Source organism: Tasmannia lanceolata, unplaced genomic scaffold, assembly GCF_043159265.1.
Source record: "Tasmannia lanceolata isolate RefF3 unplaced genomic scaffold, GAP_Taslan_0.1 ptg000044l, whole genome shotgun sequence".
NCBI lineage: Eukaryota > Viridiplantae > Streptophyta > Magnoliopsida > Canellales > Winteraceae > Tasmannia > Tasmannia lanceolata.
In genome coordinates, this window is record NW_027518721.1 from 17,972,391 (window position 1) to 17,983,487 (window position 11,097).

At 38.9% G+C, this 11,097-nt stretch overlaps 1 protein-coding gene across 2 annotated transcripts; it reads right to left on the minus strand.

Annotated features, from left to right (window-relative positions):
• LOC143863904 (GDSL esterase/lipase At5g03610-like) lies at window positions 1-7,503 on the minus strand. 2 transcript variants are annotated; one of them, XM_077374686.1, is made up of 5 exons: window positions 7,385-7,503; window positions 7,075-7,257; window positions 4,339-4,610; window positions 1,515-1,818; window positions 1-398 (listed from the first exon to the last, which is right to left on the minus strand). In XM_077374686.1, exons 1-5 carry the CDS (start codon window positions 7,431-7,433, stop codon window positions 187-189), a joined length of 1,020 nt encoding a protein of 339 aa, XP_077230801.1. In that variant the 5' UTR covers window positions 7,434-7,503; the 3' UTR covers window positions 1-186. The 2 variants fall into 2 exon arrangements, with proteins under 2 accessions (XP_077230801.1, XP_077230800.1); XM_077374685.1 differs by having other exon boundaries at window positions 7,075-7,254; window positions 7,382-7,503.
• Window positions 7,504-11,097: the final 3,594 nt, after the last annotated feature.

Consider the following 11,097-nt stretch of genomic DNA (forward strand, 5'->3'; position numbering starts at 1 on the left):
TAATATGATTGTAACATTAAAGTATAAAAACTGTCATGATTGTAACATTTTAACTTTTGTTATTAAACCATGTATAGATGGTCCTAGATCAAAAGAGGAAGAAAAAGAAAAGAAAATTAACAAAAAATCCCAACAAGAACTCTAACAAAAGAGACTAATAAGATCCCTCCCTCTCTCAGTAGAAGATTAGGAGAGAGAGTTGAAAGTAGATTGCAAAGATGCAGTAATAGCACTCCAACCCTGCTGCGAAGGGTGCACAGTGTCCCAAAAAAAGTAAGAGTCTGGTTTCTCACATACTGTATACATTTTCTTCCCATTCTCATCTATACTCCCACAGTAGTAGTTGCTATTTATTCCCTCACAACAGGGCTTTAATGGATTCTCAAACTTCAACTTCCCTGCCAATGTTTGAAAGAAAAACAGAAGAAGATTATGAAATCATCTTTAAATCATATTTGGTAATGACCACTGATTTTAGGGGTGCAACTTGGACTGTGTCAGGTCGGGTTGAGGCCAGCCTGATGCAGGAGCATCCCCTGGAATCTCTACATTGGCCCTTCCATGTTCATAGTGTAGTAGTTTTAGCATTTGATGCATTAGCCTAATGGTAGGTTGGTGAATTTGATCATTTTACATGTCTTTTGTGTCTTTTGGTTCAAGTAATGTAGTTTGGTTATTTTAGCATCACTCATGGTATTTTGGTCATTTGATATTAGTTAGGGGCATTAGTGTCATTTTACTTTGTAATTGGCTATAAATAGCCATTCCCTCTCATTTGTAAGTGGTTGTTGAGTTTGAAATTGAGTAGAGATTCTTTTTTTGGAGAGGTTTGGGAGAGTTCTCTCTTCTCATCTATCTTTGTTTTATTTCTTGTGAAATTGGAAACAAGATTAGGTTTTTTCTAATCTTTTCTCCTTTTTCTTCACTTTACATCTTGTTTCATGCAAGATTTATCCCTGATTTTAGATTTCTTGCATCCCTTGCAAGAATCGACACTTTCCATTGAAGATCCAATCCTTTCCCAAAGATCGATGAAGGCGCTTCCGCGGCCACCTACATCACAGCCCTAGCCCAACCCAAGGACTCAAACCACAACCCTAATATGACCCGAGCCAACCCGAGACTCAGGTCGGGTCAGGGAGAGTTAACCTGTACCCAACTCACCTTTAAATCTCTTAACCCTAACCCAACCCAATTTTCCAATTCAGATCGGGTTTTGTTGGGTTGGTTTGGGTTTGGACTGGCACAGGGTAAAAACAGCAAAAAATACAAAAAAAATACCATGACATTGAGATTTTGACAGGGTCAGGTTTGGTTCCTTGGGTTGGGTTGCCCAAGGCCTCATTCCCTAGTCCCCAGGCCAACCAAAAATTAAATCAGGTTGGCTTTTCCGAACCCTACGCCAGTGCTAATCTGAGGAAATGCAAACCCAACCATAGCCAAAATCGGGTTGAACTCGTTGGGTTCGGGTTGAGTCCTGCCCATGTTGCACCTCTAAGTAATTTAGATGATACCTTGGTTTGATGGGCTCTGAAGTATGGAAATGAAGGCCTGGTAGAGATCGAGGATTGTGATTTTTAGATCCTTGTTACTCTTGTTCAACTTTGCTATGGCTTCCCCAAGTAAGACGTTGTGGCCAATGGACGCCTGGTTCAAAGTCTCATTGCACCGTTGGAGAGAGGCCATGTTGTTGTTGTTGGGCAAACATCCGACGGGCACTATCCCAGTAATGGCTATCTTTTTCACTCCTAGATCATTAAGGCATTTCAAATCCAAGGCCAGCTGATTAATTAACTTTGTAGCGAAGCCTGGCAAACCCTACAAGAATGAAAGAGAAGCAATGATGTTAGAACTAATTCACAGAGAAAACCAAATGCGTTACCAAATCCCATCCTTGAATCTTCTTATAAGAACCGAAGAAAAAATACTAATATTTTAATGGTAGGAAAATAAATGAGAGAAGTGTAAAAAAGAAAAATGTTGAGATACAAGTCTAAGAAGGCCGAGAGCCATAGAACCATGCATAGTTTCAGTGCAGGTAAGAAGGGCACCTCCATTGCTTATGGAACTCGTAAACCAAAAATGACACTGAACGGAGGGGTTCAATGCAAGAAAAGGAGATGACTATGATAGTGCAGTGCTAGACGAGAAGGAAGTGTTTTCCATGGAATGTTGGTTTATCCAGCATGGTAGAAGGACAAGGAGGAGTGGAGAGGGAGAGAGCTGGGAGGGCACACTGAAGAATACGGAAAAGAAAACTCTACTCAAAATAGAGTTTTTGGGCATGTTTGGCTGCCAGGAATTTTTGCTTTTCATGATAAATCATCTTCTCTAAGTGGCGATGATTAGTATCTCCGGTGATGAGAAGTTGCTAAAAATCCAGAAAAAGTCGATCTGGTTTCGAGTTGAGTTTTTTGTTTCTAGATTTTTAGCAACTTCTTGTCACCGGAGACACTAGTTTCCAGGATTTTGTTTCCTAATTTTTAGCGACTACACCCTCATCTCGACTTGGAGACTGACATTTTTCTGCAGAAACAGAAATTAGTCTCTCACAGACTCCAAAATCCAAAAGGGTTTCCGGTCTGTTGCATTTGTGCATTACGTCAACAGACATTGGTGAATTTTCTACCCTTCATTGTATCTTGGGGGCAAATTCTCTGCAACCCCATGCACATCAGTTTAACAGTTGGTAGGGATGAATATTTTTTTAAGAAAAGCAACATTAATAACATGTCGTGAAGCAATCCATCTCCATCTTCTTAATCTCTAGTGCATATTTTCCAACAAGTGCCCTCTTGATTCTCTCCCTCTTCCACTTGTGCCCACGCCTTTCTCAATAGCTGGTAAGCTAATATTCCTTGAAAAAATATCTAAATGCATGGTTGCCAAACATGGCCTAAGTTCTTTGATGGCACTAAACAAGCTAACTGTTAAGAAAAATACCGCACCCCTCTATATCAAGACCTTAGTTGTCGACTCCGTTTCGTTCTCCGTTTCGATTTGGTCGAAGAATCGGGCTGTTTCGGTGTTTCATTTTAGAAAAGACGATGCAACCGGAGACTAGATGAGAAAATCTTAGAGACCAAATTATGAGTTTTTTGGTCTGAATATCAGAGAACAAAACTTTAGAGACCAAATTTAAAGACGATGTTTCATAATAACGATTAAGATCTGAATATCAGATAATGCCTCAGAGGTCCAATGATCTCCTATGGTCATTCTATCAAAAATCTGATGATGACAAGAACATTTTCGGGGTATCAAATGATTATGTATTCACACATGAGGAGTCCATTCTATAAGTTCTTGTTTTGGTACAAATTTTCACGCTGGCTTTTATAGAGAAAATACTTAAAAGGCTTAAAATTACTAATTAGGTGAGAATATAAGAAATTTTTGATATTCTAGAACTATGATATTACTCAGTCGGGTTGAAAACAGTGTGGGCCCACTTTGCTTGGATAATCCAAACCATTCATTTGAAAGACCCTTAACTAGATAGGGTGCCCACAAAATATCAAATCCATAGGATCATTCCAACCCATCCAAAAATGGAGGGAAAAATGGAAAAAAATGGACAGACAGTGTCTGTCACAAATCTGCCCATTTTTCCTTTCATTTTTGGATAGGTTAGGATGATCCTATGGATCTGATATTTTGAGGACACCATATCTAGGTAAGAGCCTTTTAAATGAATGGTTTGGAACACCCAAACAATGTGGGTCCACACTGTTTAACCCGACCGAGTAAATAAGCTTATCTACTCCACCGAGTAGGAAAACTTTTCCCTAGAACTAATTAAGTACAATAATTATAGATAAACTTACACTTGACCGTGGCACATATTTGACAACATTTGTGTCCGACTAAGTTAATGTATTGTTTCTTTAGGTTTTGTAAAGTCAATCATGTTTCTTTTTGGGAAGTGATATTTACGCCCCTTTTGATTACTAGGGACACCCAGCGCCATTGTATCAATGACCAGAGGGAGACTAATGTACTTGATGTCAGAAGAATCTAGTGGGTTTGATTGCCACGTACACTGGCGCGGGTGTCCCTGGTGATCAAAAGGGGCGTAAATATCACTTCCCTTCTTTTTTCATCACATTTTTTAAAACTAGGCCAAAGCTAATATGGTGGGCCATGGTTTGATATTCTAAAATAAAACGGTCCCACATTAATCTTGATCAAGTGGTTCCAGACCCAATCAAAAAGATATTGTATGGTGGGGCCCACGCATGGCAAATCCTAAAAAGATATAATAATCCCCTTTTCTTCCCTCGGGCACCCCCTTTTATGTAACCCCACATGTTAGCCAAGACCGAAATGTTTGCGTACCTGTAATGTGCCGTTTCGGGCGATATACTTGTAGTAGTCGTTACCAACAAAGGAGACCAGAGCCATGGAGGAATTGACGTCATTTTTGGTATAGACACCCTCTTGGACCATCTGCTGAAATAAATCGATCTGGGTCGTTAGATTTGGCCCAGCAATCAACGTATCGAAGACTCCCATCCCTCCATAGGCGAAATTCATCCCGTATCGTAACAGTTTCAGCCCGATTTTCCTCAATTTGTATGGGACGGGAGATCGAATTCCCAGGAATGAAGCTGAAAAGTGAAAAATGATACGTAAAAACAATGAAATTTGAAATTTAGCCAACTGAGCAATCCAATTATTTAGGAAAGAAATTTTAGAGAAATGTTATCAGCACAATCATATTTTGATATTTGCCCATCCCCAGCTGTCTTTTCTTCTTTAATTGGTCTGTGAGAGGCTGAGAGCTTTTTGGGAAATGAAATAACATTTTGACACGTTGTTAAATACTAAAAAGACAAGATGGTTTGTGAAAAGGGAATTGCTAGCGTCCGTCCATAGGAAAAGGCCATTTCGCGGCGGCTGGTCTGTCGCACGTCAGACCAGCCACATCGTGAATGGAGACAAAAGCTTTTGTCTCCATTCACGATGTGGCTGGTCTGACGTGCGACAGACCAATTGTGAAAAGCCTTTAGTGATGGACCCTAGCGAATCCCGAAAATATCAAAATATGGTTGTGCTGATATCATTTCACAATTTTAATAGAAATGTGACAAGCTTTTGACAGACACCCAAAAAGAAAGAAAATGAGCAAAGGAAAATGGGATTTTTTATTGCATTTTTTTCGAGTAATCTTATGACTCTTGTCACGAAAACAGAACAAGAATGCAAAAATTAAGAAAAAATAAATAGTCATAATAATATCACGTGTTAGGGGAAGAACGTAACAAATGGTTTTTGAGAATGATGAGGCATAACATACAAGTAAACAAGAAAAGACAACGGAGATAAATAAAAATATTTACATACCCAAGAAGTCATTGGAATATCGAAGTAAGAATAGAAGGATATGATTCAATTTTAATATCTTGAGAGAGAGAGAGAGAGGAAAGCTAAAGAATCCTAACTTTGAGAAAAGAAAGGCAAAGGTGATAATGAAAAGTATTGAAGCATCCAATTGGGAAACGCATCCATTTGATTTTGAGAATTGATTTTGACACCCAAACTGATTATTGGAATAAAAACTGTGTACTTTTGAGCCCAATAATCATTTTAAGACTCAAAATCAAATCTTAAAATCCAAAACTAACAGGAAGCAAATACACCCAAACTCTTTAGACTCAAGATATAGTTTATTTGTGAAAGCCCTTAAAGTCCCGTATTTTTCAAAAAGTACTGTACGGACCACATCATAGGATGAACCAAACCATCCATAAGATGGGACACAACTAAAATCGGTAGTTCCTCAAAAATCATATCCTTAGGATGATCCAATCCCTCCAATCTATGGAGGAACTGCACCTCTGATCTCTGTAGATGGAGGACTAGGATCATCCTATGGAAATGATTTTTGGGGAACAAATACAGGACTATAAGGGCTCTCACCATATAAATTCTCGACTTGAGATGTCCAATGTACATGACTCTGTCCATGTCTGAAAATAAAAAATTAGCCTATCCTTGCCCTATATTCTAAAATCAATTCGAATTGACTCCGGGTCCTGCAAAAATAACCCATCACTTGCCATTCCACGGTAACAAAAATCCAATAGTTTGAGTCTTATTAAAAGTGAAATCAGAACATAAAAAGAGATATTAAAAGAAAAGGAATCATTCCCAATCCTACTGTGTAAATACTATCCCGTTTTGGGTCTTCTACCCACCCGGATTTTGTTTTCCAGTAGCACCATGCCAACTAGACCCGGCAAAAAGTGACCCGGACCTACAGGTCCACCCGGCCCACCCGTAATTTACGGGTCTGGGCACTAAATTAATTAGTGACCCGTTTGAAATTCAACCCGGCCCATACAGGTCCCATCAAAACTTGGCGGGGCCGGATGGACCTACGGATGCCCATAAAAACCCAAATGATCGAGATTTTATATGTTGAAAGCCCTTATAGTCTATATTTTTCAGAAAGTACGGTACAGACCACATCATAGGATGATCTAAACCGTCCATGTGATGGGACACAACATAAATAGGTTGTGCCCCCATAATCATTTCCATTGGATGATCCTAACCCTCCGATCTATAGAGGTTTCCATAAATAATAATATGCAATTCCTCTATAGATCAGAGGGTTAGGATCATCCTATGGAAAAGATTTTTTGGGCACCACCTATTTACGTCATGGCCCATCACATGGACGGTTTGGATCATCCTATAGTATGGGAATAAATACGGCAAAAATAATTTTAAAAAAAACTGAGTGACCCGGAGGTCCACGCAGCCCATACGGGTAGGGTCTGGGTTCACCAAATTGTGACCCGTAAGATTCTGGGTCATTTGCGACCCGGCCTGTACCACCCAGACCCTTACGGGTTGGGTGAAACCCGGTCTGGCCCACCCATTTGCCAAGTCTATTGGCAACCCACTCCCCAAGGACCCACCCCTTGGAGATGCTGAAAACATGTCAACACGGGGAGAGAGAGAATCCACATATATAACCCAAAAATCTTTTCTCTCTTTCTGTTGTGGGATCTTACAGAATAAAAAAACAAAGACACCTAAGTACAGAATAAAAAACAAACACACCTAAGTAATCAGTCAAGACCCGGCCATCTGCCCAACGACCGGATGGTTTCCCAGGGAAAGTGATCCCATACGGCTCCTTCCACGGGCGAGAATCTGTTCTCCAATTCCCAGTATCCGCATAGGAATCACCAAAAACAAAAAGCTTCTGGTCATGGTGATGAGAACCTTTCACCTTAACCCCTGTAAAGAAAAGAACATAACAAAAATAAAACCCATAAATTTTCTAAACTCAATTCAGCATCCTACAAATCAGAACTAGCATAAGAAGAAGAAGAAGAAGAAGAAGAAGGGAGGTTCATCTCCCTACCAATCAACAAAACAAAGAAGAGATAAAAGCATAAGAACTTTTCTTTCTCCATCAATCCCACCAAGAAAAAACACAAAGAAGCCGAGCACTTAAGAGAAGATTATATATATGATTTTGGTTCTATTTCTAGGTAGGAGAAAAATTTTGTTTATATACAGCATGTGTTGTATAAAGCGGTATAGGTGGGAACCAGATAAGGGCAAATAAAAAACGTACCCCATTTTTCCTGTTGAGATTTTGATGTGTATTGAGTATTAACTGGAGAGTTTTTATATGGTAACCCGCAATAGAAAATGAGCCTTTTTTCTTTACGTGTGTGTGAAGTACATCAGCCGCCCCGTGGACTAAATTATGAGTGATCGTAGAACACTTCATGTAATAGAATCCACTACTGAAATTCCAACTAAGTTTTACAAAAGTCTAAGAAACCAAATGGAGAGAAGACTAATCTAGAATTTGTGAATCACAAATTCACAATTGAGTTTTCACTATACCGAAACCTCGTTGTAATAAAATGAGGCTGGCATACTATGACAGAGTGGGTCTCACTTTTGACTGATCTGAACCGTCCATTTTGATGGGCCTTGATTTTGGGCTGAATTTCAACCGTAGCTTTTAGGGATTTGCTAGGCAATTTTGCAGAAAGCCATTTCTCAGCACACTTTTGCAGGAGTGATGAATCAAATGAGAAGGTTAAAAGACTCCCAAATATCTTAAATCGACCCCTCATGTGTCTTTCTCTCTCCTCTCTCTCTCCCTAACTCAGAGGAGAGAGAAAGACACATGGTGTAACAGTCCCACATCGGAAGCGGAGAGAGAAAGTTCATGGGTTATATGTTGTACACCCCCATCAACGGATCCACTTCGAATCGGATCCACCTATGTCACAGTCACGATCCATTCAAATTCCTTATCGGTCGGATCGGATTCGGATTGTTCTTCGGATCCTACTTTCTACGTCACGATCACAATCCATTTTAATTCGGACAGTCCATCGGAGTGTCCTATTATGTCCCACTAAGCTAGTACACAATTAATTTTTTTAAAAAGAGTTAGAATGCCAGTCCACTCTTAGTGTATCTATATGCATTTTCTTCAAATATATTAAAATTTTATTTATGTTTAATCTATGAGTAAAATAATGCTTGTAAACAATAAAATTAATCTACATTACATACACGAATATAATGTATAACTATTATCAAAGAATATGATGTATAACAATAACATTCAGTACTAACAAAATAATGAACTAATAGTATATTCATGACATCATATAAGTTCAATAGACTAGCATAATGAAAGCATAATGGTGGTGCTGCGATTTTGAGGTGATTATGGAGCAGCGGTCGGGATTTAGAAGAGGTGGTGGAAGTAGCATATGGGGGGAGCTGGTGGAGGGGATCAGTGGCCGGAGGAGGAGCTCGAAATTTCTTCTTCTCCTCTCCTCTCTCTTCTTAAAATCTCAGGGCAAAAGAAAAAAAAAAACCCTAAAACACAAGAGGCAAGAAGTCGCTTTTGAGTCGTGAAATCGCATTCCACTTCATTAATAAGAGGTTTTGACGAAAATACCCTGAAAAGAATTATAAACATTATGAAAATTTGGAGGGTATTTTGGTAAAATAATTCGGATTGTGACTATCCAATGGATATCTATTGCAAGCCCATATACAATCCGAAAATTTTCGGATCCCACATTTGATGATCCAAAATAGGCCCATGGATCCTATTGATGTGTTTAGATCATGTTCATTAATGTTCGGATTCGGAGGATCTATCGGACCGTCTGGATCCATTGACACCCCTACCACTTAGTTGCTTTTTTTTATCTAATATATTTTTTGCTTAGTCAACGGGGCTCATTATTTGGCCAAAACATAAATATTTTGAAAGTAAAAAATAAAAAAAATTGGTTAAGTCCCTCAATGCAAATGCAAACATATTTGGGATTTGCTAGCGTCCATTGCAAAAGGCATTTCAAGGATGGTTTGTTGCATCTGATAGCAGCCACATAGGCTCACTTTTTCAGTAGATCTTGTCTTCCTTCACGAGGTGGCTGCTGTCAGATGCAGCAGACCATCTGCGAAATGCCTTCTACAATGGATCCTACCAAGCACAACCATGTTTTAATAATTGCACACACGCTGGTTGTCTTTTCTTTCCTAATTGGCATGTAAGAGCTTTTTGGGAAGTGTAATAACCTTTGGCAGCTCTTTAAATAATAAAAGACAAGATGGGTTAGTGAAAATATCAAAATATGGTTGTGCTGATATCATTTCCCTAAACTTTTTTGTGGAAAAAAATTATGGATGATTACATTTACACCCCCTCAACTATGGCCACTTCTGACCCTGTGGTATCGACTTCACCAAGGCACCCCCTCATCTTTCAATAATGGTTGTTACGTGACGGGGTGGACAGGAATGAAGAAATTGTTAGGGGGTGTTTTGATGAATTTTGAACTATAGGGTGAAAAGTCAAGGAGTCTACTTTAAAAGGTCAGAAAGTTGAGGGGGTGTCCTTGATACCTTCGTTACCACAGGGTTAGAAGTGGAATTTAGCCATAGTTGAGGGAGTGTATCTATTTGATATTTGCACTATTGTGAGTGCAAATATTGGCCATAGTTCAATAATGGGTTAGTCCAATAATTGGTTAGTCCAATAATTCAACTAACTTTAGTCAGAATTCCCTCTGTATCCTGTTTCTTTTTGTTGGACTTCCTAATAGGTCTCAATTTTCCAGGGCAATCTCGTCATATCAGCCTCCTTATTTGCCCCTCCATATGCATCCAAAAAACTCACATGAGGAAAAATCGTCGGTTGTTTTGCCCCTTCCTATTTCCATTCGTATCCCTGAATGTGTTATACTAGATCTTCCTTACATGTGCAATTTCGACAGAGCATTTACTTCATTTCGCCCTTCTAAAGATTTATGTGATCTCATTCATCAACCATCTTTTGGAAAAATTCCCTCTAAGTCCCAATTTTTATTTTGTGAAACTTCCTGACATGTCCTATTCTCTTAGGGTTTTTTCGTCATTTTGGCCTGTGATAAGTCCAAAAATCCCACCAGGTGTCTTTTCTTTTTAATTTAATGCAATGCTTTACACCAGATGTCTTTACTTTTTAATGCAGTACTTTCCATTTCCATTTTGATGCACGTATCATCCCATCCCAACAACCATCTCTTTGGAAAATAAAACTTTAATGATAGTCTTTGGCATTCTTGTTTGGAGAGGGACAAGAGAGCTGGTTTCCTTCAATATATTTGATTCCGATGAGGGCAATTCCCTTTGATGAAGTTCAGGTTAACGATCATTTTTTAAAGAGGTCAGTAGTGTAAGGATATTTTACATGTAAATCAATTTAAAACCCAATTCTTTGCTTTCCTGTTCTTGTTCTTTTTCAATTTGGTTTGAAAAGAAATTAACACATGGGAATGGTTTTGGAATTCTTCCCTCCTAGAGATTTACATAACATGCACTAGGCAGCGTAACAGAACTACTGCTTCAGCTTAGTGAGATAGAAAATAAGTACAATACTGTATTTTGAGTTCTCTGTTTTCATATATTTTTGTTTTAGTATTTGGGGACATATTTGATCTCCGTTTCTTGGAGTCCCATTCATAGGGGATATTGAAAAGATCAACCTCATGAATAAGGCCAAGGCTGGGCAATTACCCATGTATGATTTTCTGTTTGTCCTTATATCTATGA